Source organism: Acipenser ruthenus, chromosome 37 (genome assembly GCF_902713425.1).
Source record: "Acipenser ruthenus chromosome 37, fAciRut3.2 maternal haplotype, whole genome shotgun sequence".
NCBI lineage: Eukaryota > Metazoa > Chordata > Actinopteri > Acipenseriformes > Acipenseridae > Acipenser > Acipenser ruthenus.
The window spans coordinates 488,685-514,460 of record NC_081225.1 but is presented as its reverse complement, the minus strand read 5'-3'; the positions used below and the strand labels follow the sequence as shown (position 1 = coordinate 514,460).

The 25,776-nt window shown below is 47.6% G+C and overlaps 1 protein-coding gene across 1 annotated transcript; it reads left to right on the top strand.

The window, feature by feature from the left end:
* The first annotated feature begins 898 nt into the window (after positions 1-898).
* LOC117971297 (inhibitor of nuclear factor kappa-B kinase subunit beta-like) lies at positions 899-25,773 on the top strand. The gene is made up of 22 exons (XM_059008401.1): positions 899-1,169; positions 2,231-2,345; positions 3,158-3,252; positions 9,919-10,036; positions 10,550-10,619; positions 12,877-12,965; positions 13,901-13,990; positions 14,266-14,390; positions 15,991-16,098; positions 16,430-16,559; positions 16,901-17,095; positions 17,413-17,527; positions 18,117-18,240; positions 18,747-18,898; positions 19,078-19,139; positions 20,021-20,130; positions 20,672-20,721; positions 21,092-21,191; positions 23,421-23,568; positions 24,053-24,162; positions 24,459-24,558; positions 25,002-25,773. Exons 2-22 carry the CDS (start codon positions 2,241-2,243, stop codon positions 25,071-25,073), a joined length of 2,268 nt encoding a protein of 755 aa, XP_058864384.1. The 5' UTR covers positions 899-1,169; positions 2,231-2,240; the 3' UTR covers positions 25,074-25,773.
* The last annotated feature ends 3 nt before the right edge of the window (positions 25,774-25,776 follow it).

The following is a 25,776-nucleotide window of genomic DNA, read 5'->3' as shown; positions in this document are numbered from 1 at the left end:
GGAGTCACATGGTAACTCTGTTTGTATCTGCACAGCAGACAGCTAGTTGGCAAGACTACCAAAATATATATATATATATTAAGATGAGACATAAATGTGCACTAAAACCAGACTCCAAACAAGTCTTGAGGTTGCTGTGTCCGCATGTTTCCATATCACTGCATTGACCCTGTGTGACGACAGCACAAGACCTCGATATTCTGTGGCATGGCAGTGACGTGGGAGATGACCTCATAGTGGTTTCTAGAGGTCTGATAATACAAATATGAAAAAAGGAGCTTCCTTCTTCATTTATTTTTTTTTTGGGGGGGGGCGGTATGGTCCGTTTGGAAACAATTATTTCCCAAGCGTCTATTTTCAAAAAACCCAGCTTAACAATGTGTGTGTGTGTGTGTGTATATATATATATATATATATATATATATATATATATATCTTAGCAGACGCCCTTATCCAGGGCGACTTACAATTGTTACAAGATATCACATTATTTTTACATACAATTACCCATTTATAGAGTTGGGTTTTTACTGGAGCAATCTAGGTAAAGTACCTTGCTCAAGGGTACAGCAGCAGTGTCCCCCACCTGGGATTGAACCCACGACCCTCCGGTCAAGAGTCCAGAGCCCTGACCACTACTCCACGCTGCTGATATATATATATATAGGTAGCTTGTTTCTCTTTCAAACTACATATTCAAATGTAAACTAAAAGGCAGAAACCTCAAACACGTCCTCCCAATTGATAAACACGAGAGGGGAAAAGCGACTAACCTCGACTGAATCGGATCTCAGTTGATGCCTGAGACACTGTCTCTGGTCTCGGTGTTCATAATTGTCCCCCCCTCCTAATACAGGATAGTTAAAGCGCAGTATTTCTTTAAGAAGATATACACACTGTCCACGTGAGGAACAGGAAACCGAAAAAAAAAAGTTTCAGGAAGTTACCTTAGAGCAGTGAAACTGGCAAATAAGAACCAACAAATCTGATAAGAATACATAATAATTATACAAGTGTTCCCGGGATATAAATTACATTCATATAGGACTCACAGAAAATAATTCCGCATGTGTAACTTACTTTACACCTTTGATAAACAAAACAACATGACCAGCTTTTAAGTGTCAGGTCTGTAAATTAGCTACACTTAACAACCAGGAAGTAAAACGGTAAGTAGTAACGCTTTTTATTTATTTTAATTTTTTTTATTAAAAGGGGGCCAAAACAACAGAAAATAAAACTAGTTCTAAAGTCTTTTTTTTTTTCAGGCGTTTTAAATATCTGACGGAGGTATAATTCTTTCTAAAGTGTCGTGTTGTTTTAAGTTATTAAAGTATTATTAATGTTCTAGGGGCACTTGGCCTGTTTCTTATTCAGGCTTGGATCTGCTCCAAACGGAATGATTGGCTTTGTATTTAAGGGGTGCAGTCTTTTGAATTTGTATCCCCCCCCCCAGCCCCCCCCCAGCCCCCCCCCCAGCCCCCCCCCCAGCTGCACTTGTAAACGTTGACCACAGCATACATGCCAACAGTCCCGATTTCCTAGCAAATATCCCGCGTCCCGATGCAAAGGAAGTACCGATATTTACCCATAGCAAAAAAATAATTTATTCTGCACAGTAGAGTCAGTGAAAACCACCCGCTGTGCTCTTGTGCGGCTGACATCGGCTCATCACTAACTTACACAAAGGCAATTATGTCTATTTTTACTGTCATGGCGGTCGTGTCGTGTTGAGTTGGGGTGGGGGATACGTCTATTATATGGTAATGAGTGTTTTTTGCGTATGACTCTGAGCTTGATCACCCCGAGTGTGTCTAGGTAACAAGCTCAGGTGTGTCTTATTAAACTCCTAGTAAAACCAGGAATGGATCAGACTGCTGTGCGACGGGAGCCTTATTTCCATCCCTGTCTTGCATTATGAACAGCAGGTTTGTTTGTTTATTTAGCAGACGCCTTTATCCAAGGCTTACAGAGACTAGGGTGTGTGAACTATGCATCAGCTGCAGAGGCACTTACAACTACGTCTCACCCCGAAAGACGGAGCACAAGGAGGTTAAGTGACTTGCTCAGGGTCACACAATGAGTGGCTGAGCTGAACCGGGGATCTCCTGGTTACAAGCCCTTTTCTTTAACCACTGGAGTACACGGCCTCCTCCACAGGTATTGCAGACTGTGTGCGTGCTGTTTCTGTGTCCTCCCTGACTCCTCTCCCTGACCCCTGTGGTTTCAGCTCTGCCAGGATGAGCCGCCCTCCCTCCCAGCACATTCAGACCTGCGGCCCCTGGGAGATGAAGGAGCGCCTGGGGACCGGAGGCTTTGGGAACGTCATGCGGTGGCAGAACAAGGTAGGACGGGCCACCCAGGAATCGCACAGCAATCCCATTGCAGAACTAGAAGAACCCGAGACTATGCGTTTTGCATCACCCTCTATATAGAGTGAATTTATTGTGCTTCATAAAGTGGAATAAAGCCTGCTGAATAATGTGACGTTAAAGTATTGAATTGCACACCGCTTTGGAGTTTTCCACAGACTTAATGAAAAACTGACAACAATTGAAAAATGTGATATTTCCAAAATCTAACATGAAATGCTACTGCTGTCCTATTATGGCTTCCGGTGGACTTTTTTGCGATATCAGATTTGTAGTTTATTTTGATTATGTGATGTTAAATAAAATATCTAAATTATGTTCATATAGTTTTAAAAAAAAAACAACTATATGATATACAGTAAAAGAATTATATACATTTTTTTACTGTATATCATGTATGATGCATTTCTCTGTATTTACAGTATTATGGATTTTCTTGTTGTTACTGCATCTTGTAAAGCGCTTTGTGATGGTGGTCCGCTATGAAAGGCACTATATAAAATAAAGATTAATTGATATATATATATATATATATAAAATTGTAGGTGATGCAAAACTTTTGGCCAGAATTTGATAATTCCTGAATCAGGTTAATTAGGCCAAGTTAAATTGTCCAGGTACAATATTCTGCATGCCTTTCAATCACAGGTTTTGTAGCCAGACGGCGAAATAAAGCAGTGTACAGAGGGAGCTCAGTATATGAGCTGCTGGATACTGCATCACCCCCATAGCGTGGCCACGGCCAGGTCTGATAAACTAACGGCCGCTGTTCCCATCGTTCCCAGGACACAGAGGAGCAGATCGCCATCAAGCAGTGTCGGCAGGAGCTGAGCCTTCGGAACCGCGAGAGGTGGTGCCTGGAGATCCAGATCATGAAGAAGTGAGTGAGCTCTAATTAAAGTGAAAGCATAGCACAGGGAGAGCATGGGAAAGCATGGGTAACACTGTGAAGCACAGGGAGGGATGGGAAAGCATAGGGATGCATTGTAAAGCAAAGAGAGGTCTGGTAAAGCATAGGGAAGCATTGTAAAGCACAGAGAGGTCTGGGAAAGCATAGGGAAGCATTGTAAAGCACAGAGAGGTCTGGTAAAGCATAGGGAAGCATTGTAAAGCACAGAGGTCTGGTAAAGCATAGGGAAGCATTGTAAAGCACAGAGAGGTCTGGTAAAGCATAGGCAAGCATTGTAAAGCACAGAGAGGTATGGTAAAGCATAGGGAAGCATTGTAAAGCACAGAGAGGTCTGGTAAAGCATAGGGAAGCATTGTAAAGCACAGAGAGGTCTGGTAAAGCATAGGGAAGCATTGTAAAGCACAGAGAGGTATGGTAAAGCATAGGGGAGCATTGTAAAGCACAGAGAGGTCTGGTAAAGCATAGGGAAGCATTGTAAAGCACAGCAAGGTCTGGTAAAGCATAGGGGAGCATTGTAAAGCACAGAGAGGTCTGCATAGGGAAGCACAGAGAGGTATGGGAAAGCATATTAAAAAACATGGTAAACTAACAGCTATAAAAGTGTCCCATGGTAGAAGCTCTGTTTTTTTCATTGGTGTTATTAATATTATTGTTTTTGGTATGGCTTTATAAGAGCTCCCTGGTATTGAGTTTGGCTCTTCTAGCCAAAAAGCATCGAGCAGTAATTTCCACAGCTGGGAGGCGTGTGGGCGGCAGCGTGTGGGTGCAGGGTTATGGTTTGGGGGTTTGGGGTTTTGGAGACATGCTTTCTGGGGTCCTGCTGGGGCTGGGCTCCCCTGTGGTTCAGACAGCGTCTGAAAAGAGAATCGAATCAGAGAAAAAAAAACAACTAAAAAACAACTAAAAGTAGAATTGCAGCGCTTTGAAGTTTCTATCCGGAGATCCAGCGCTGGGAGGGGTGTTCCCCAGCCAGGGATTACTTTTCCTTCTTTTATTTTTAGCATTTTATTTTCAAGGGTTGCCTTTCTTTTAAAGTATGATTTACAATCACATCAAAATACAGTTATTATTATTATTTATTTCTTTAGCAGGAGCCCTTATCCAGGACGACTTACAATTGTTACAAGATATCACATTATTTTTCACATACCATTACCCATTTATACAGTTGGGTTTTTACTGGAGCAATCTAGGTAAAGTACCTTGCCGAAGAGTACAGCAGCAGTGTCCCCCACCTGGGATTGAACCCACGACCCTCCGGTCAGGAGTCCAGAGCCCTAACCACTACTCCACACCGCAGCCAGGTCGACTGCTCCGAGCTCTTGGTCTGGAGTGTATTTTTGCACTAGAATTTCACTTGCTTTGTCGTGTTTTGATTGACTGGTTGTAAATCTGTTCTTAACGCCTGAAGCTGCGCAAGGAATCAAGAGCTTTGTTCTTCAAACGGTTTCTTCATAAAAATCCATTCGAGAGCGACTTGAGTATCACGAGGAGGGAACTGACAATTCGGACGAGCAGATCCACCCTGTCAGTACATTTTAAACCCCATTGTTTCATGCAAAAATGAAGAAAGTTAGCATCATTTTATTTAGTGGGACACACATCTTACTTGTATCTTAAGAACATAAGAAAGTTTCCAAACGAGAGGAGGCCATTCGGCCCATCTTGCTTGTTTGGTTGTTAGTATCTTATTAATCCCAGAATCTCATCAAGCAGCTTCTTGAAGGATCCCAGGGTGTCAGCTTCAACAACATTACTGGGGAGTTGGTTCCAGACCCTCACAATTCTCTGTGTAAAAAAGTGCCTCCTATTTTCTGTTCTGTATGCTCCTTTATCTAATCTCCATTTGTGACCCCTGGTCCTTGTTTCTTCTTTCAGGTCAAAAAAGTCCCCTGGGTTGACACTGTCTATACCTTTTAGGATTTTGAATGCTTGAATCAGATCGCCGCGTAGTCTTCTTTGTTCAAGACTGAACAGATTCAATTCTTTTAGCCTGTCTGCATACGGCATGCCTTTTAAACCCGGGATAATTCTGGTCGCTCTTCTTTGCAGTCTTTCTAGAGCAGCAATATCCTTTTTGTAACGAGGTGACCAGAACTGAACACAATATTCTAGGTGAGGTCTTACTAATGCATTGTAAAGTTTTAACATTACTTCCCTTGATTTTAAAGGGTTATCCCTGTGAACACTGGAATGTCGTCACATTGAGATGCAGTGAAGAGCTGAACTTTGCAAAGCGTGTTCATACAATTGGACTGAGATTTGAAAGGACCGAAGTCTGCTTCTTAACCTTGATGAATGTTGACTTGTTGAATTTTCGCACTGCTGTTTACAGATGTCTGCCGCTGTAGAGCTGCACCTCCCCTTTTATCTGAGAATCGGGCAAGGCCACGCGCGTCAACTACCCCGTTCCTCGCCCTGCGCTGTGCTTGAAGGGTTTGTTCGTTGCGTTCTTGTTCTGCACAGTTGTTTTGGGACGTCGCTATCAATGTACACGGTGTTACAGTCTGTTCATACAACGCAGTAGACAAAAGAAAAGAACAAAATAGAAAAGATTCAGAAACTACGTTCAGAGTGCGTGGGGCTTCAACCTAAAATCTTTCAAGTGACGTCCATAAATCTGTATCGTTTGTAAAGCTCTGGACAAAAGCAATGCATCCCTTTATAGAATGAACTCCTTGTGCTTCATGAAGTGGAACCTGCTGAATAATGTTTCATTAACATATTGAATCACACACCGCTTTGTAGTTTTCCCATATTTTATTTATTTATTTTCTTAGCAGACGCCCTTATCCAGGGCGACTTACAATTGTTACTGTGAATTATCAACAGCCCTGTCTGATTCGTATACTGTGAATTATCAACAGCCCTGTCTGATTCGTATACTGTGAATTATCAACAGCCCTGTCTGATTCGTATACGGTGAATTATCAACAGCCCTGTCTGATTCGTATACTGTGAATTATCAACAGCCCTGTCTGATTCGTATACTGTGAATTATCAACAGCCCTGTCTGATTCGTATACTGTGAATTATCAGCAGCCCTGTCTGATTCGTATACTGTGAATTATCAGCAGCCCTGTCTGATTCGTATACTGTGAATTATCAACAGCCCTGTCTGATTCGTATACGGTGTGTTGATTTGTTGTTTCTGTAAGTTAACGTAGACTCTGGTCATTTTTTTGGCACAGAGAAGATGATATACCCGAGTCAGTAACTGTACAGCAGTTATGAAACTGTATAATTAAACACACACACGCACGCACGCACACGCACGCACACACACACACACACACACACACACACGCACACACACACACACACACGCACACACACACACACATAAAAACATACGGTTTCTTTTTTACTAGAAGTGTACGAGATGCAGCGAGTAACCTGTATGTTATAGCATTGCAAAATGTCTTATGCATTGACTTAGAGCAGGGCTTTCCAGGCGCGGGTACGCGTACCGCTGGTGGTACTTGTAAGGTCGTAGGCGGTAGGCATGTTTTCAGTGTTTGAAATAGATGCATTTCTTACTTGTAAAACAAAAACGAATGAAGAACGCACAGCAAGTGCAAAGCGACAGAAAGTTATATCGAGTCTGTTTGGATAATGTTTGTGCATGCTTATCATTGTTACTTATCATAGTTTAATCTTGAGGTTAATGTTTTTAGTGCTGTAAACATTTTAAACGGCACACATAAGTGCTGAGGTGGGAAATAAATGATAAGTGATAAACATTTACAGTGCACTGTCATTTCTAATGACTTTTCCGAACAGAAAGCAAAGAGATTCTTAATACTGTCTTTTAATTCTGTGCATCCAGAGACACGCCATTCACTTTGAAGAACGAAGCCCTGTCTTAGTTAAAGCAGCAGTTTGTCAGTCCCAGACTGTTGTGAAAACGTATATATTAAGTAAACAAGACCAAAAATGTGTTATTCAGATTATTCTATCTTTTATTGTTATTATTATTATTTATTTCTTAGCAGACGCCCTTATCCAATTGTACAATTGTTACAAGATATCACATTATTGTTACATACAATTCCCCATTTATACAGTTGGGTTTTTACTGGAGCAATCTAGGTAAAGTACCTTGCTCAAAGGTACAGCAGCAGTGTCCCCCACCTGGGATTGAACCCACGACCCTCCGGTCAAGAGTCCAGAGCCCTAACCACTACTCCACACTGCTGTCCATATACAGCACATAACGAAAAACTGGCAAAAATTAAGAGACATTTCAAAATACTGTACCACTATTATGGCTTCCGATAGACTTTTCTGCGATATCATTTTGTAGTTTCTTTGATTACACAATGTTAAATAAAAGAGCTAAATTATGTATATATGTTTTTTTTAATGTTATCTCAATCTTAAAATTATAGGTCCTTAGCTGTACTCTGCATTCCAGTGAAATAACTGCTGGTCCTGTGGGGTTACTATGGAGATCGTCATGGATTTTTGTTGCCAGTATTGATTAGCTGTTCTGTACAGGGAATAGTCTTCAGTTTCTGAAAATAAACGACTCCTCAGCTAAAACCACTCTGACAATTTCTTACCACCCTTGTGCAAACCTGCTGGGTGCAGAGTGGAGATGCAGGACGCTTTTCAGATGGGAGGCGTGTCGTTCTTGGCGCGCGATCCTGGGGCAGACAGACTGTGCTGCAAGCGCTTGGATGCTAGAGGGTTAAAACGCCAGCTCAGGCATTTAGACACATTTCCTTGCTCCAAATAAGTGAATTACTCACCGAGGCTTCGTTCTTTAATTATAAAATAATAAACAGTACAGTCATGCAACGTCTTTTAAAAATAAATGCAATTAAAGCAGCGTGTTTTGCATTATGCCTGGCCCCTGTGTGCAGTATTCCTCAGCTCCTGGTAAACAGTGTCATACAGTCTGTGTGGGAGGCTTCCTGAGACCAGAGACCAAACCACAGGCTGTGTGGGGCGGGAGAGACGAGGACAGGCTAGGAGTGTGGTGTGAGAGTCAGCAGAGGTCCGGCCGCAAATCAGAAACAGAAAAGCAATATACGTGCAGGGTGCGTGTGTCTTTCATTTTCCAGCACAGCCATCTTATTATAATGTGGGCTGCACTGCCTCGCGATAAAGAGCCTGGAATGTGTGTTAGTAGTGGGGCAGAGGAAGAAGAATAGCAACAGTTATTATGATTATTATTAATATGATTATTACAGTGTGCGCCGCTTTATCAGCCTCGGGAGAAGGATAAATATCCTGAATAAGCGGCTGCCCCAATTAAACGAGAGGCATTATTATTATTATTATTATTATTATTATTATTATTATTATTATTATTATTATTATTATTAATTAGTCATTTAGCAGTCGCTTTTATCCAAAACGACTTGGAGACTAGGGGGTGAACTCTGCTTCATCAACAACTGCTGCTGCTGCTGCTGCAGAGTCACTTCCAATAGGACCTCGTTTGTTTTCCGTCTCATCCGAAGGACGGAGCACAAGGAGGTTCAGTGACTTGCTCAGGGTCACACACACACAGGGAGTCAGCGGCTGAGCTGGGATTTGAACCTCCTGGTATCCAGCCCCTTTCAATAGCCACTGGACCATCAAGTTCAATCATACAGGTGCATTGCTGCCCAAGCAGGCTGACAGAGTCCTAGTGAGATCGCAGTAAAACCTGAACCGCTAAACCTGCTCTGCGGCGTGACTTTCCTGGCTGGAAGCTCACAGTTAAAGCTGGAATGCCTCCAGCTGCGCTGCACTGTGAGCGTCTTTACAAGCGTAGTTTCTTTTCATTACACCATGTTAAAGAAAAGATATCAATTATGTTCATGTCGCTTTTTATTTATTTATTTTCCTCAATCCTAGAGTTCTCTGCGATGCAAAGGTTTTGGCCGCAGCTGTAGATGATAGACGTTGTCAGCGCGCAAGCAGCGCCGTTGTTTCCTGCAGGTTTGTGGGAAATCAAGGTCTTCCTTTGCCAAGGTCTGTGTGGAGGCTTTGATTGTGTTCTCTGCAGCGGCAGGATGGGTGGGGAGCCTGGGAGGGGGGGGTGGGGGCAGGGGCAGGAGCAGGGGGGCGCACCCATCACTGCAGCGACACGTCGTCCCACAAAAACAGCTTTATAGGGACCTGTAAAACTGTTTGCATTCTTGGTATTAAGTCTGTGGCGATTAAAATTATTTTTTTATTTTTGTTTTTTTGGTTTTAAACAAACTGCAAAATTGCGCAAGGATCAGCTTCATTGTTTTGTTTTTATTGCAGTCCTTGTTATTGTTCAGAGTGTTTTGAAGATATTTGTTCGACGCTGAAGTGTAATTTGGAGAAGTGTAGCCACCCCCCCCAATTCAGGGATATTTTTAGAGTCCTGCAATGAACACAGCGATTGGGGGCTGATATTTATTTATCTGTTTATTTATTTGGACACACGATTGAGGATGCGTTACACCTCACACTTGTGTAGTGTGTGTGTGTGTGTGTGTGTGTGTACCAGTCTGTTGAGTTATGCTGTGTGTTTGTGTTGTGTGTGTGAGAGAGTGTGTTGCGTGTGTTTGTGAATGTGTTGTGTGCACAGTTGTTTTGTATTGTGTGTTGTGTTTGTGTGCACTGAGCCCCCCTCTCCTAACCTCCCTCCCCCCCCCTCCCCCCCTCCAGGTTGAATCACGTCAACGTGGTGGCAGCGCGGGAGGTTCCCGAGGGGCTGCAGAAACTCAACACCAACGACCTGCCGCTGCTTGCCATGGAGTACTGCCAGGGGGGGGACCTGCGCAAGGTGAGGGGGGGCACTACCGGGGGGGGCTTACAAGGTGAAGGGGGGCACTGCGAGGAGGGGGGGCTGTGCAAGGTGAGGGGGGGCACTAACGGGGGGCTGCGTAAGGTGAGGGGGAGGCACTGCCGGGGGGGGGGCCTGGCAGTGTCCTTGGCCGTGACTCCCAGCCCAGTCCTGTGGAGCTGATCTGAAGAGAGAGATATCGCATTGCCTGTGTTGGGGTACAGTGAGGTCATCACAGCAGCACCGCCCTCCTCGCAGGGCCTGTGTTGGGGTACAGTGAGGTCATCACAGCAGTAATGTGCAAACTGCCCTTGATACTGTTGCAAAATGAGAAAAAAAATATTTTTAAATCAAAGTCTTTGGTATAATAATGAGCGATGGAACATATTTCTTTGTTCTCTCTCTCTCGCTCTCTCTCTCGCTCTCGCTCTCGCTCTCTCTCTCGCTCTCTCTCTCTCTCTCTCGCTCTCTCTCTCTCTCTCTCTCTCGCTCTCTCTCGCTCTCTCTCTCTAGTACCTGAACACTCTGGATAACTGCTGCGGGATGCGGGAGGGCTCGGTTCTGATCCTGCTCTCAGATATCGGTGAGTCCGTTTTGAGAAGAGGGATGGAGAACCAGGGAGGCAGGTGGAGGTTCTGTCGTTAAACAGTATAAACAGAAACACCCGTCCGACAGTCTCCTAGCAGAGCAGTCATCCGGAAATCAGCTGAAGCATTTCCACACGCACGCCCTTTCACTTCCTCACAGAACACAGCAGCGTTGAGTAAAGTCAGAGCAGGAGAAAGGGTGGAGGGCTGGCAGATTACCCCTGAGGGGAAAAGGAGTCCCTGTCACTTCCACGTCCTTCCGCCTGTCCGTCAGAAATAACTCGTCAGGAACTGCCGTGGCGGTCGTGAGTCACCGTGACATCATCGTGACATCAGCGTGACTGCATCAGCAGCGAGGTGACTGTGCTGCTTTCTTCTACAGCAGCGGCCAGACGTTTTGCGTCGTCACTCATAGATTGAAGTGATTTTCCTTCGTAAAGTCGAATGAAACCTGCTGAATAATGTTACTCTAGCATGTTGACTTACACACCGCTTTGTAGTTTGAAAACATAACAAAAATTGACAAATGTGACGTTTCATTATCTAACATGAAATACTGTACTATTGTTATGGCTTCCAGTACACTTCTACAATATCTTATTTATTTATTTATTGCATTTATAGAGCGCTTTTTATACAAAAGTATCGCACAGCACTGTACAGTACAGAACAGGATAAAAGAACAAACCGCAATGCATTTGAATAGCATGTCACGCATGCAGCTGCCACAGTCAGACCAATTCAATCACAGCATACACATCATAATACAAAAGCAGCCTTTTAAAAGTTACACGAAAACCCACTGAGATAAGAAAGCCGTTTTATAAAAGTGTGTTTTCAGTCTTGAAACTGGACTCTTGACCGGAGGGTCGTGGGTTCAATCCCAGGTGGGGGACACTGCTGCTGTACCCTTTACCTAGATTGCTCTACTAAAAACCCAACTGTATAAATGGGCAATTGTATGTAAAAATAATGTGATATCTTGTAACAATTGTAATTCGCCCTGGATAAGGGCGTCTGCTAAGAAATACATAAATTAATAATAATAATAATAATAATAATAATAATAATAATAATAATAATAATAATAATAATAATAATATTCCTTAAACCCAGAGAGGGGGATGTAGAGTAAGGGAGTCTGGCCCGTCTAGGGATGGTTTCCTCAGGAAAGCTTGCAACCGTTTCCGTCCCCCCTGGGGGTGGGGATGAGGTCACAGCGAGCGTGCCCACCTGCCAGCTGTGCTAGCCCGGCCGTGTGAGTCACGGGTTCAAGGTCACAGGGAGACAGGCACTCAAACACATGCACACAGCACCAGTCCCATGAATTCTACATACACACTTAAACACACATAGAGTATCGCACACACTTGAATAACAAGGAGTGGATGCTGCAAGAATTCAGATAGTTAGAGACACTGTTTGACCTGCAAAGTGTCCCATAGCTACAGCTACGACCAAAAGAGTTGAGACATTAAATACATATTGTGTAATCAAAATGATATCGCAAGAAAAGTCTACCAGAAACCTCAATAGTAGCGCAGTAGTATTTTATGTTAGATTTCGAAATGTCACATTTCTATAGGGTAAACTTTTGACCATAGCTGTAGACTCCCACACAGCCACACAGGGCTGGTCTCTTCCCCAGCCTACCCAGGATTTGTCACGGGCAGCAAGCTTCTAAAAATGAACTCTGCTTGAAAATCTTAAGAGAAGGAAAGAAGGAATGTAACTGTGTGTCTCCCTCCCTCTCTCTCTCTTCCTCCCTCTCTCTCTTCCTCTCTCTCTCTCTTCCTCCCTTTTTCTCTCTTTTTCTTCCTCCGTCTCTTTTCCTCCCTCTCTCTCTTCCTCTCCCTCTCTATCCCTCTCTCTCTTCCTCCCTCTCTTTCTCTCTCCCTCCCTCCCTCTCTTCCTCCCTCTCTTCCTCTCTCCCTCCCTCTCTCTCCCTCACTCTCTCCCTCCCTCCCTCTCCCTCACTCTCTCCCTCCCTCCCTCTCCCTCTTTCTCTCTCTCTTCCTCCCTCTCTCTTCCTCTCTTTTCCTCCCTCTCTTTCTTCCTCCATCGCTCTCTTCTTCTTTCCCTCCCTCTCTCTCTCCCTCTCCCTCTCCCTTTCTTTCTCTCTCTCTCCCTCCCTCTCTCCCTCTCCCTCTCCCTTTCTTTCTCTCTCTCTCCCTCCCTCTCTCCCTCTCCCTCTCCCTTTCTTTCTCTCCCTCTCCCTTCCTCTCTCTCTCTCCCTCTCTCTCTCTCCGCCAGCCTCTGCGCTGCGCTATCTCCATGAGAACAGGATCATCCATCGCGACCTGAAGCCGGAGAACATCGTGCTGCAGCAGGGGGAGCAGCGGGTGAGTGAGCCGGGTTCGAGCTCCCGAGAGAGGCAGCGAACCCGGGAATTTAAGATTTAAAAGCCCCTGCTGTGTTGAAAATGCCCCCTCATTCCAGTCCAGTGCCCCAGTTTAAAGGACATGCGATGTGAACATCAGGGTTATTTAAGATTGAAAGGAATACTTCTGGTACAGAAAGTGTGATTTATAGCAGCGTTGTTTTGCCTTATCGTTACAGCGCAGTGGGAAACGGGGCTCTGCAAAATTATGCAGAAAATGTGAAACAAAAAAAAAAACATTGAGACTTGTAAAGCCACGTGACAAAACTTGAACTCCACAACGATCATGGTTTTAAACATGTCTCATGAACCTGCTGTTCAGTTCTGCTCCCTCCTAATGGGATTGTAGCTTTAAGGCTGTATAGTTTGGCCCGGGCAGTGCTGTTTCGAGCCCCTCTGGGACCATGCCTCCCCCCCAATGCCATTTCAACTTCCCTCCCACCCTGTGCCAACTGTTATCAGGAGGCCCACACAGAATAACAAAACTGCTTCCTGGAAATCCCAGGTCACCGAACGCTCCCACGTAGTTTAAGACGTGTTTGATCGGTCGCCCCCGAGCCTCTCTGTCTGTTACGTCAGTCAGCTTCGTGTTTCCATTCCCCACCGCTGCTGGGACCGGCCGCGCCGCGCTGCTCCGTGATGCACCCCTGTTTCCAGCTCTGTGACCCACCCTCCCAAACTTACTCATCGCTGGAATATGTGACAATTTAGACAGTACCGACACGTAGTGATGCGTTTTCACATCTTAAATATTGATATTGCATCGTAACCCTGTACTGCCCTGTAACAGCAGTACTGCAAGTCGCCTTGGATAAAGGCATCTGCCAATAATAATAATGATCAGGCAGACTTTGCTGTAAAGTGCGTCTCTGACTCTGTGTCTCCCCATCATTGCAGCTGATCCACAAGATCATTGATCTGGGCTACGCCAAGGAGCTGGACCAGAGCAGCCTGTGCACCTCCTTTGTGGGAACCCTGCAGTACCTGGTGAGGCTCCAGCGCAGCCCTAACCCAAACCCGAACCCTTCACTGCACAGAGCCATTGGCCCCCTTGTTAAGAAAGGCTACTGGCATCACTTTGGGTTCTTTTATCGGGCGGGGGTCATTTTTCCTCTCTTAAGTAAATATCTTTTGTAAGAATGAGGCCCCACAGTTGAATGGTAACAGCGATGGCACAGAGAGCGCAGTGATAACGCTAGTGCTCATTTCTTTGATTAATACTCCTGTTCACCCTCTTCCCCGTGGCTGTGTTTGCCCCCCAGGCTCCGGAGCTGCTGGAGCAGCGCAAGTACACGGTGACGGTGGATTACTGGAGCTTCGGCACGCTGGTGTTCGAGTGCATCACCGGCTTCAGACCCTTCCTACCCACCTGGCAGCCTGTGCCCTGGTACGAGCCCCTCGCCCCTCACAGCTCACCCCTCACCCCTCACAGCTCACCCCTCACAGCTCACCCCTCACCGCTCACCCCTCGCCCCTCACAGCTCACCCCTCACAGCTCACCCCTCACCCCTCACAGCTCACCCCTCACCCCTCACAGCTCACCCCTCACCGCTCACAGCTCATCCCTCACCCCCCACCCCCCACCCCTCGCCAGTCACAACTCCCCCCTCCCCCCTCACCCCTCACCCCTCACAGCTCACCCCTCACCCCTCACCCCCCACCCCTCGCCCATCACAACTCCCCCCTCACCCCTCCCCCCTCACCCCTCACCCCTCACAGCTCCCCTCTCATAAGACTCCAATTTCATAGCAGTTTCACCCTTTCCAGGTTTTACTGTGAGCTCGATTATTATTATTATTATTATTATTATTATTATTATTATTATTATTTATTTATTAGCAGACGCCCTTATTCAGGGCGACTCACAGTTGTATACAATAAATACAGATCAATAATTACAGTACAATTAAGAGCAAGATACAAAACACAAGGACTTCAGTCCTAATAAGAGCAAATACAAAACACAGTATGATTTGATATGGGGGCAGCTCAAGAGCAGATAACAGTGTTGATAGATACATCAGGGTTAGATACGAGTGCAGGTGAAATACAAGATACTACAGATTGGGGTCAGTGCAGGATTAAACACAGTAAAATAGGGAGCAGATAACTGCAAGTTAAAGTGCATTAGAGGCAGAGTGCTATATTGTCCAGAAGGGGAGAGTTGAGTTTCACAGGTGTTGTCTGAAGAGGTGTGTCTTGAGGAGGCGCTGGAAGGTGGTCAGGGACTGGGCAGTCCTGACATCCATAGGAGAAGGCCACAGTGTGTATAGGTAACAAGCCAGAGAGTATCTTATCAAAACCAGGAATGGATCAAACTGCTATGCAATGGGAGTCTTAATCACAAAATGCAATAAAGGAAACAGCCCTTTCACTTCACCTCCTTTAAACAGTGACAGTGAGGCGAGAGTTAAGTTCTTGGAGCCAGTTCCTGGGCACGGTCGGGCTGTGACCTTTTCAGAAGCCTGTGATTTGTTCCTTGCAGTCAGTCCCTCGTGGGCAGTTGTTCTTGGACGTGTCTGGCATGTTGTTGTATTAAAGTGTGTTTGTGGAAGGACCCCAGGAGGAAAGCACAGCCTTCCAGTCTTTGCTGTGTCGAGATTGCAATTCGATTACACTCTCCTTTTTCTATTCCGCTGCCCTCAATTTCATGAAGCTGGAACGCGGGGTCACCGGTTTACATATTGTTTTGAAAAGCTATTAGAAAAGGAAAAAAAAAAAAAACACTTGCTATCCATCACTATAAACTATCACCATAAACAGCTTTTTCCTGTTCCTTGCAAACCATTGAAAACACACACAATACAATACACTGGCTCTATTCCTGGTCCCATTAGAAGGAGTGTGTGTGTGTGCGCGTGTGTGTGCGCGTGTGCGTGTGCGTGTGCGTGTGTGTGTGTGATGGTCTTGCCTCCAGTTGAGGTGTGAATGGCTCTAGTTCCAGCGAGGCTCCTAGTCTTTCATTACCGGGCTCCTGTCTTGGGCAGGCACACCAAGCTGAAGCAGAAACAGGAAGATGACATCGTGGTTTATGAAGACCTGAGTGGAGAGGTGAAGTTCTCCAAACACCTGCCCTACCCCAACAACCTCAACAGGTGGGTCCCCTTACCCCAGCATCCTGCCCTCCGTACGGCGCAGGCTGTATCTCAGGAGCCTCTCTTCCAGCCGGGATACAATCCTGGTCCAGGCATTCCTTATTGCAGGTTCTGGAGGGTTTTCCCAGTGTCCAGTCAGCTATATATATATTTTAAACGGCTTTCTGTAAAGTTAGCCTTCCTGTCATTTTATTTTGTTATGTTGAATTAGTTTCAAGTCCGGGATTATTATTATTATTATTATTATTATTATTATTACTGTGATTATTGTAGTGGTTGCTGTGCTATGTCGGGACCCCCTTGTAAACGAGCCCCCCCTCCCCTCCCCAAGGTTCCTCTTGGAGAAGATGGAGTGCTGGCTGCAGACCATGCTGAAGTGGAACCCCCAGAAGAGGGGCACAGACCCCACTTACGGACCCAACGGCTGCTTCAAAGCACTGGATGACATCCTGGGACTGAAGGTGAGCTCACAGCCTCTGGGATGGGAATAAAGACTCCCGTTGCATAGCAGTTTGATCCATTCCTGGTTTCACTATGAGTTTAATAAGACACACACTTGAGCTTGTTACCTATATGGGGCTAATCGAGCTGGTACTAAAACCTGGAATGGGTGAAACTGCTCTGCAATAGGAGTCTTATTCCCATCCCTGCTGTCCATCCCAGCATGGAGGCGGGATGGAAGTAAGACTCCTTTTGCAGAGCACTTTCACCCATCCCAGGTTTTAATATGTGTAGATTAGCCCACTGTGTATAGATAACAAGCTCAGGGTTGTCTTTCTAAACTCGGCTTCTCTCCCGCTAGCTGGTTCACGTGCTCAACATGGTGAGCGCTGAGATCCACACCTTCCCCGTCACGGACCGGACCAGCGTGCCAGAGCTGCAGGAGCGAATCACCATCGAGACGCACATCGAACCGGCCAATCAGGAGCTGCTGCTGGAGGCGGGGCTGCCCCTCGACCCCCAGAAAGAGGCTGCGGAGTGCGCCGTCGACTACAAGGTGAGAGAATCCCCCCTGCTGAGCCATCTGTTAGCCAGTCACCCAGGGCTGGGATCAGGGGTCCCTTTGTAGAGCGGTCTGAGACGTTTCACTGTGAGCTTCGTTAGAGACACGTTCAGCCCATCCGAAGTTTGTCAAGTCGGGTCTTAAAGGATCCCAGTGATTCAGCATCAACAACTTGGCTTGGTAACCCTTGGTCTCGATGGCCCCTGTGTGGCCCCCCTGTGTCCCCGCTGTGTCTCAGTGGCCCCTGTGTGGCCCCCCTGTGTCTCAGTGACCCCTCTGTGTCTCAGTGGCCCCCGTGTTTCTCCTCACAGCTAATTGATGGCCGCCGGACGGACATGCCGCTGGTCTTCCTGTTCGACAGGAGCAAGAGCAGCTACGAGCCCCAGTTCAGCCAGCGGCCCATGCCGGACAACATCAAGTTCGTGCGTGAGTAAAGACAAAAAGAATGATAACATGAGACAAAATCTAACATGAAATCCTACTGTATTACTGTTATGGTTTCCGGTAGACATTTTTGCGATTTTTATAATTTTGTAGTTTTTTTTTTATTTACACAATGTTAAAGAAAAGATCTAAATTATGTTCATAAAGTTTAAAGTTTTTTTTTTTTTTAAATGAACAGTCAATTCTAAAATTCAAATTCTATCGGGTGATGCTTTTAGTCATAGCTGTGTGTGTGTGTGTGTGTGTGTGTGTGTGTGTGTGTGTGTGTGTGTCTCATTATTATTAAGTAGTCATTTAGCAGATGCTTTTATCCAAAACTATGTGAACTCTGCTTCATCAACAACTGCTGCTGCTGCTGCAGAGTCACTTCCAATAGGGTCTCGTTTGTTTTACGTCTCATCCGAAGGACGGAGCACAAGGAGGTTCAGTGACTTGCTCAGGGTCACACGCAGGGTTAGGGTCGGGGTTGGTGCTGGACCTCAGTCCCGGTGGTTCTGGGCGAGTCCAGCTTCCTAACAGCTTGATTGAATATCTCCACTGGGTTGTGCTTGTCTCGTTCTTGGTGCCGCAGAGACAGACCCGGAGAAGGTGCTGCCGTACAGCCCGCTGAGACGCACGTGGAGCCAGGCGTGGCACACCACCCGCACCCTGAAGGAGGACTGGCAGCGCGTCCAGCAGGGGCAGAAAGCAGCGCTGTAAGGGTCCTCACTGAGGCACACTGTACTTCATATACATGCATTACAGGGGTGGGAGGGAGACCCCACTGCAGAGCCCTTTCATCCATTCCTGGTTTCACTAGGAGTTTAATAATCAGACACACCAGAGCTTGTCACCTAGACACACTGGGGCTGATCAAGCTGGTAGTAAAACCTGGACTGGGTGACACTGCTGTGGAACAGGAGTCTTATAGCCATCCCTGCATTATATACAGATATATACATTTATATACATTATATATACTAACCTGCAGAGCCTGCCTCTCATTATTCTCTCCTTTCCTCCTCTCCTCTAACTCCTAACTCCTCTCCTCTCCTCTCCTCCAACTCCTCTCCTCTCCTCTCCTCCCCTCTCCTCTCCTCCCCTCCCCTCCCCTCTCCTCTCCTCTCCTCTCCTCTCCTCCCCTCTTCTCTCCTCTCCTCTCCTCTCCTCTCCTCCCCTCCCCTCTCCTCTCCTCCCCTCTCCTCTCCTCTCCTCTCCTCAGTATGAGCCTCTTGCGTCACAATGGCACTCTGTCCAAGCAGAAGAACGAGATGATCTCCATGCAGCAGCGACTCAAGGCCAAGCTGGACTTCTTCAAGAGCAGCATCCAGCTGGACATGGAGAAGTACCTGGAGCAGAAGGGCAGCGGCATCGGTGAGGGAGAGGGGAAAGGAGGGGGGGAGGAAGGAAGAGGGGTAGGGATGGAGGGAGAGGGAAAGACTGCCTGCTGGGAAGGGCAGTCGCGATGATCGTGCTTCAGTTATTTAGCTAGTGGGAGTCGGGCGTTGTTTCCAGTGTAAGGATATAGAAGTGTCTCCTTTCTCTCCCTGCAGCCTCTGAGAAGATGATTTCAGCCTGGAGGGAGATGCAGCAGGCAGCGCTGAGCTGTGGGCAGGTAGGGGCTCAGAACAGAGCACTCAGGATCCCAAACAAAGCACGTGCAACAAACTCCAGCTGCCTGTCCACCAACCAGCAGAGAGACACAAAAATAAAACATCCAAACTTTCAACATTTCACCCATCCTTCAAACACTCTCAAATAAAATCTTCAGAAAGAAATCCCCGGCAGTGAAGACGGTGCATCTGACACTAGTCCTCCAAACGAAACCCCTTCTCTAATGGTTACATGGCAAAGCTTGCAATGTGAAGCAGTTCAGTTCAGCCTCTGCTGTCTGTCCCTGCATCGCCCCTGTGGTGGCCACTGGCTGCAGATGCTTTTATCCAAAGTGAATTTGCAGAGACTAGGGGGGTGAACTCTGCTTCAACAACTGCTGCTGCTGCTGCTGCTGCAGAGTCACTTCCAATAGGAGCTCGTTTGTTTTACGTCTCATCCGAAGGACGGAGCACAAGGAGGTTCAGTGACTTGCTCAGGGTCACACACACACACACAGTGAGCTGGGATTTGAACCTCCTGGTATCAAGCCACTTTCTTTAAGCAGCAGAACCACACTGCATCTCCTGAGTGAAAGATATTCAGATGCAAGCTGCTGGGTGCTTCATGGTGTAGGCTGGATATGAGAGTAGAAGGGATCATATAGAGTCCAGGCTGCTATGTAGCAAGGCTAACAGAAAATACATTGTAACTGTATCTGAAACATCATCAAATACGGAATCAGGTGGCATATTTGAATTCTTTAATAAAATAGTTACATTTCTGCGCTAGTGAACCTCCTGGTAACAAGCCCCTTTAACCGCTGGACCACTCAGCTTTCTTGCACAGCAGTTCTGAATATGGGAGGGGGGTTTGGAGGAAGTCACGGCTGCTTTGTGATTGCAGACGGAGGAGGTGACTAACCTGGATGTCCAGATGATGGCGCTGCAGACCGACATCGTGGATCTGCAGAGGACTCCGCCGGGGTGGAAATACGGAGACGCGCTCGATGGGCTGTGAGTCCCGGGAGGGGAGGGGGAGGGGGGGGGTGAGTCCAGGGGGGGGGGGGGGAGGGGGGGCGTGGGGCTGCAGGAAACGAAGGGCAAATACGCTAACAGCATGGCTGCAGAAGTCATCCAGGTTTTCTAGGCATCATTAAATGATTAACTGACCAGGAAGGCGATTATATTAATTATTATTAATTAGTCATTTAGCAGACGCTTACAGAGACCAGGGGGGTGAACTCTGCTTCATCAACAACTGCTGCTGCTGCTGCTGCAGAGTCACTTCCAATAGGAGCTCGTTTGTTTTATGTCTTATCCGAAGGACAGAGCACAAGGAGGTTCAGTGACTTGCTCAGGGTCACACGCACACGGGGTCTGTGGCTGAGCTGGGATTTGAACCTCCTGGTATCAAGCCCCTTTCTTTAACCACTGGAGGACCGAGCCTATATGGGTTCAGCTCAGCAATTCAGGGTGAGGGGAGGAGAACTGGGGCTGCAGCCAGCAGGGTCTGGCTTGTTTCAGAAACCTGACTCTCTAACCCGTTCCCCCGCAGAGAGGCGAAATCCATGGAGCTGTACCGCAGACTGAGGGAGAAGCCTCGAGGTAAGAGCAGCACTTCACTGTGAACAGCGTGTCGGAGGAGCCCCTGAAGCAATGCTTATAGCACCTCCTGAAGGGGTAAAGCCAGCCTCTCTGTTCAGTGCTAGTTAGTGCTGTGCTGTTTGCAATGCTTATAGCACCTCCTGAAGGGGTAAAGCCAGCCTCTCTGTTCAGTGCTAGTTATTGCTGTGCTGTTTGCAGTGCTTACAGCTCCTCCTGAAGGGGTAAAGCCAGCCTCTCTGTTCAGTGCTAGTTATTGCTGTGCTGTTTGCAGTGCTTACAGCTCCTCCTGAAGGGGTAAAGCCAGCCTCTCTGTTCAGTGCTAGTTATTGCTGTGCTGTTTGCAATGCTTACAGCTCCTCTCCCTCCTCAGACCAGCGCAGCTCCGGTGACTGTCAGGACATTGTGCGCCTCGTGGTTCAGGCCGTGCAGATCTACGAGAAGAAGCTCAAGGATTTCTACACACACCTCAGGTAATGTGCGCTGTGCCGGGGCTGCGGTGGGACCAGCATGCACTGCAGGGGAGCTCCATTCAGCTTTGAATTACGGCTTTGCAGTTTTCCCAGGTACAGAAAAAAATGATAACAATGGAAAAATGTGGCATTTCGAAATCTAACATGAAATACTACTGTACTACTACTATGACTTCCTTCCGGTAGACTTTTGCGATCTCATTCTGTAGTTTAATTTGATTACACGATGTTAAATAAAAGATCTAAATTATGTTCATACAGTTTTTAGTTTTTTTTTAATTATGTCACAATCCTAAAATTCTAGACGATGCAAAACTTCTGGCCAGAGCTGTATTTGTACATCAATTAACTGCATATAGAAAAACAGTGAAGAAATCCTGCATATGAACAGTGACTGGCCAGCAGTGTACACGGCACTACAGTGTAAACCAGTGCTGTCCAATCACAGCCCTGGGGGGCCAATCCACTCCAGGTTTAACAGATGCAAGAGATCATGAACGACTTCAGGGGTTTATTTCAGTTAAACGATTCAGAACAGGGTTGGAACAAAGACCAGGACTGGAAAGGGGCCCATGTGTCCGCTCCCCTGATATAAACTGTAACGCCCACACCTGTGTTTGAGCTGAGTGTCTGTGATGACGGGGGGGGTGAGTCCCTGAGCGCTGCTCCCTGCTGTCTCCCTGGCTGACTCCCCTCCCGTTCCCCTGATATAAACTGTAATGCCCACACCTGTGTTTGAGATGAGTGTCTGTGATGACGGGGGGGTGAGTCCCTGAGCGCTGCTCCCTGCTGTCTCCCTGGCTGACTCCCCTCCCGCTCCCCTGATATAAACTGTAATGCCCACACCTGTGTTTGAGCTGAGTGTCTGTGATGACGGGGGGGGTGAGTCCCTGAGCGCTGCTCTGCTGTCTCCCTGGCTGACTCCCCTCCCGCTCCCCTGATATAAACTGTAATGCCCACACCTGTGTTTGAGCTGAGTGTCTGTGATGACGGGGGGGGGGTGAGTCCCTGAGCGCTGCTCCCTGCTGTCTCCCTGGCTGACTCCCCTCCCGCTCCCCTGATATAAACTGTAATGCCCACACCTGTGTTTGAGCTGAGTGTCTGTGATGACGGGGGGGTGAGTCCCTGAGCGCTGCTCTGCTGTCTCCCTGGCTGACTCCCCTCCCGCTCCCCTGATATAAACTGTAACGCCCACACCTGTGTTTGAGCTGAGTGTCTGTGATGACGGGGGGGTGAGTCCCTGAGCGCTGCTCTGCTGTCTCCCTGGCTGACTCCCCTCCTGCTCCCCTGATATAATCTGTAATGCCCACACCTGTGTTTGAGCTGAGTGTCTGTGATGACGGGGGGGTGAGTCCCTGAGTGCTGCTCTGCTGTCTCCCTGGCTGACTCCCCTCCTGCTCCCCTGATATAATCTGTAATGCCCACACCTGTGTTTGAGCTGAGTGTCTGTGATGACGGGGGGGTGAGTCCCTGAGCGCTGCTCTGCTGTCTCCCTGGCTGACTCCCCTCCCGCTCCCCTGATATAATCTGTAATGCCCACACCTGTGTTTGAGCTGAGTGTCTGTGATGACGGGGGGGTGAGTCCCTGAGCGCTGCTCCCTGCTGTCTCCCTGGCTGACTCCCCTCCCGCTCCCCTGATATAAACTGTAATGCCCACACCTGTGTTTGAGCTGAGTGTCTGTGATGACGGGGGGGGGGGGGGGGTGAGTCCCTGAGCGCTGCTCTGCTGTCTCCCTGGCTGACTCCCCTCCCGCTCCCCTGATATAAACTGTAATGCCCACACCTGTGTTTGAGCTGAGTGTCTGTGATGACGGGGGGGGGGTGAGTCCCTGAGCGCTGCTCCCTGCTGTCTCCCTGGCTGACTCCCCTCCCGCTCCCCTGATATAAACTGTAATGCCCACACCTGTGTTTGAGCTGAGTGTCTGTGATGACGGGGGGGTGAGTCCCTGAGCGCTGCTCTGCTGTCTCCCTGGCTGACTCCCCTCCCGCTCCCCTGATATAAACTGTAACGCCCACACCTGTGTTTGAGCTGAGTGTCTGTGATGACGGGGGGGTGAGTCCCTGAGCGCTGCTCTGCTGTCTCCCTGGCTGACTCCCCTCCTGCTCCCCTGATATAATCTGTAATGCCCACACCTGTGTTTGAGCTGAGTGTCTGTGATGACGGGGGGGTGAGTCCCTGAGTGCTGCTCTGCTGTCTCCCTGGCTGACTCCCCTCCTGCTCCCCTGCAGTAAGACGGTGGTGTGTCGGCAGAAGGTGATGGAGCTGCAGCCCCAGGTGGAGGGGCTGCTTCAGCAGATGAGCGTGAGTGAGAGGATGGTCCGGAGCCTGCAGGAGAGGAGGCAGAAGGAGCTCTGGAACCTGCTCAAGGTGGCCTGTGTGAGTCCTGGGGGGTGTGTGGGTGTCCTGGTGCGGTAGGGAGGGGGGAGGGGGGAGGGGGGAGTGTGAGTCCCGAGGGGTTGGAAGGGCCTGTGTCCTGGTGCAGCCCAGCCCAGCTCTGGACAAAAGCATTGCATCCCCCTATACAGTTATCTCATCCTGCTTCATAAAGTCGAATGAAACCTGCTGAATAATGTTACGTTAACATATTGAATTACACGCCGCTTTGTAGATTTCCAGATACTTAACAAAAAAAACTGACAAATTGAAAATTGTCAGAAATCTAACATGAAATACTACTGTGCTACTGTTATGGCTTCCGGTAGACTTTTGCAATATAATTTTGTAGTTTGTTAAATAAAAGATCTAACTTCTGTTCATATAGTGACCCTGCTCCAGGGTTGTAGTGGTTTCCTGTTTCTATTGTCTTGTTGCTGATGAGAATCTCACTCTCCCGATGATGATGATGATGCCTCTCTTTCAGAGTAAGGTGCGCAGCCCGTTGAGTGGCAGCCCTGAGGGGGGCGCTCCGTCCCAGCTCGTCTCTCCCGGGCGATCCCTGTCCAGGACACTGCCGGATGAGACCCGTTGCAGGTGAGCAGAACCGGGCTTCGGGACAACCCAACTGAACCCTTTAAAGTACAAGGGACATGCGTGTCTGTGTGTGTGTGTCCCACAAGTAATAAACAATGCTGACTTTTGTTGTTTTTTGCATGAAACATCAGGGTTTTACTGACAGGTTGTGAGTTGCTCTCACATGTATTTTTTAAGAAGCAACCTGTTTGAACAGCCTCTCGATTCCTTGTGCACCTCACTGGAGAGGAGAGGGAGAGAGGAGGTGGGCTGAGGGTATTAACCAGCCTGTTTGTTCCCTGCTGTGATCTCTGCAGCGACGACTCTCTCCTGGTGATTGAGGAGAGCAAGACCTTCGAGAGCCGGCTGCAGAGCCTGGTTCAGGAGACGCTGGAGGAGCATGAGCGGGACAGCAAGGTAGGTTCGGCTGTCCGGAGGGGGCTTCACAGGCCAGTGCCCTGTGCACTACCACACTACTTACATGCATGTTAAAACTAAACCACGGCAGCCTCCGAGGGACAAACGGAAAGGTGCTTGAACGCCTTGGTGACAACAGCGAACGTAGCAGAATCCGTTATTGAGTTTTTTTATATACTCCTTGCTGCTGTGGGGCAGCAGTGTGGAGTAGTGGTCAGGACTCTGGACTCTGGACCAGGTGGGGGACACTGCTGCTGTACCCTTGAGCAAGGTACTTTACCTAGATTGCTCCAGTAAAAACCTGACTGTATAAATAGGGAATTGTATGTAAAAATAATGTGATACCTTGTAACAATTGTAAGTCGCCCTGGCTAAGGGCGTCTGCTAAGAAATAAATAATAATAATAATAATAATAACTGAGTTGGGTGTCTGCGTATCACAGGTCCTGCAGCAATGGGACTGGCTCTACGAAGAGGGAGAGCTCTCCAGGCTCGAGTCACAGGAGAGTCTGTGAAGAACCGGAGCAGCACAGTGTACTGTACGTGGTCCCCTTTGCCTTGACTGATGAAAGCGCCCAGACCAGAGGTTGTAGGAGTGCAGAACATTTCCTGAGGCATGCAGCAGCACCGCCCTCTTGTGGAGAGAGTCCGGTACTGCAGCTTCCCTGCTTCTGGTTGAGGGCTGGTTATTGCAGTGCTGGTTGAACCCCAGCAATGCAATCATCCCATTGTTCCTACTGGTTAACACAGAGAAGTGGAGATTCCTGACAGATGCAATACAACCCTGTACATGTGCCTACAGTATTGCTCCTTTTATCTTGTAGGTGTTGCTGTGTGTTTGAAATGGGAGTCTGTTTCTGTTACCAGGTATTGCAGTAATTGTATATAAAACGTTTTTTTGCCCTGTAAATTAAAGTTTTGTGTTGAAGATTGTTAAACAGGATTAAATGCTGTCTGGATGTTACTAGGAAACAGCATCTCCTGAAACAGTTCCCTGTTCAACCCACTCCGACCTTTGCCTCCCATGTAACCCCAGGATTACTGCTTCCATTCTTAAAAGGTCATGAAAACTTAATGCAACGTGCATTCCTACATGAGAGAAGCTTACTGGCTTAGAGCAGGGGGCTGGGGGACCGGGGTGTTGTGCTTCACATACATTCCATTCCTAGTGCCGGGCTTGGCAAGGGAGACCAAAATAAAATATCCAAATACAAACTC

Bases quoted from the DNA above. Each gene is read 5' to 3' on its own strand.
- LOC117971297 (XM_059008401.1), top strand. From the start codon at position 2,241: ATGAGCCGCCCTCCCTCCCAGCACATTCAGACCTGCGGCCCCTGGGAG. The intron at 2,346-3,157 runs GTAGGACGGGCC...CATCGTTCCCAG, and splicing joins TCATGCGGTGGCAGAACAAG to GACACAGAGGAGCAGATCGC. The intron at 20,131-20,671 runs GTGAGTCCCGGG...GTTCCCCCGCAG, and splicing joins GGAGACGCGCTCGATGGGCT to AGAGGCGAAATCCATGGAGC.